General features: G+C 65.3%; 1 protein-coding gene across 1 annotated transcript in view; it reads left to right on the top strand.

Moving 5' to 3' along the window:
* The first annotated feature begins 552 nt into the window (after positions 1–552).
* Positions 553–879, top strand: part of BHLHA9 (basic helix-loop-helix family member a9) — a 2454-nt gene continuing 2127 nt past the window's right edge. The window contains exon 1 of the mRNA XM_031059782.1: positions 553–875. Coding sequence (XP_030915642.1) covers positions 553–875 — 323 coding nt within the window. The remainder of the gene's footprint in view (positions 876–879) is intronic.

An 879-nucleotide genomic window follows, 5' to 3' on the forward strand; every position in this document is an offset into this window, starting at 1 on the left:
TGTGTCTCTTGTACCCAAGCACAAGACTTGCTGCTTTCCTCAGCAATGGCACCATTTCGTGCTTCAGTTCCCCTTAGCTGAGAAATAACAGAGGTGCTCAGGACCCGTGAGCAGGGGGAAGGGAGAGCCAGGCTGGTGATGCCCCTCAGGGCTCTCTCTGCCCCACAGCACCATGAGAACCCCGGCATGGCCTATCCCAGGGTGAGCCAGCAGCCTGGCCAGCAGAGGAGAGGGCAGAGCAGCCCGGGGGAGCTCCTGCAGTGCCCAAATTCTCAGCAGACACTGAAGCAGCGTGTGTTTAGTGGAGGTGCTTTCCCCGGGGGCCTGTGAACATCCCACCACCCCGGCCCTGGCGCCTCACGCTCAGAGCAGGGCCAGGCAGGGCTCCCTCCCTGTGCCTCACCTGCGGCAGGTGAGGAGGGTCGGGGCAGACACGTGACGAGCCCTGCTGAAGGCTTTTAGAGGCGGCTGCCTGTCCCTGCAGGAGTGTCACCCACACCCCTCAGGAGGCAGGACCACAGCGGCGCCTCTCCCGCTCCCCTCGCCGCTGCCATGGCCGGAGCAGCCGCGGGGACAGGGGGGCCGGAGCCCGACAGCTCCGAGGAGGAGCTGGACGCGAGGGACGCACCACAGGCGTGCTACAGGCAGGGTTTGTGGGTGTCCCAAGGCAGGGGAGCAAACGCCAGCCCGGGGGACACGGACGGGATGAAGGTGAGGAAGAGGAGCCGGCCGGTGCGCTCCAAGGCCAGGAGGATGGCTGCCAACGTCAGGGAGCGCAAGAGGATCCTGGACTACAACCAAGCCTTCAACGCCCTGCGGCTGGCCCTCCAGCACGACCTCGGCGGCAAAAAGCTCTCTAAAACAGCAACCCTCCTGCCA

Source organism: Geospiza fortis, unplaced genomic scaffold, assembly GCF_000277835.1.
Source record: "Geospiza fortis unplaced genomic scaffold, GeoFor_1.0 scaffold538, whole genome shotgun sequence".
In the NCBI taxonomy this organism is placed as follows: domain Eukaryota; kingdom Metazoa; phylum Chordata; class Aves; order Passeriformes; family Thraupidae; genus Geospiza; species Geospiza fortis.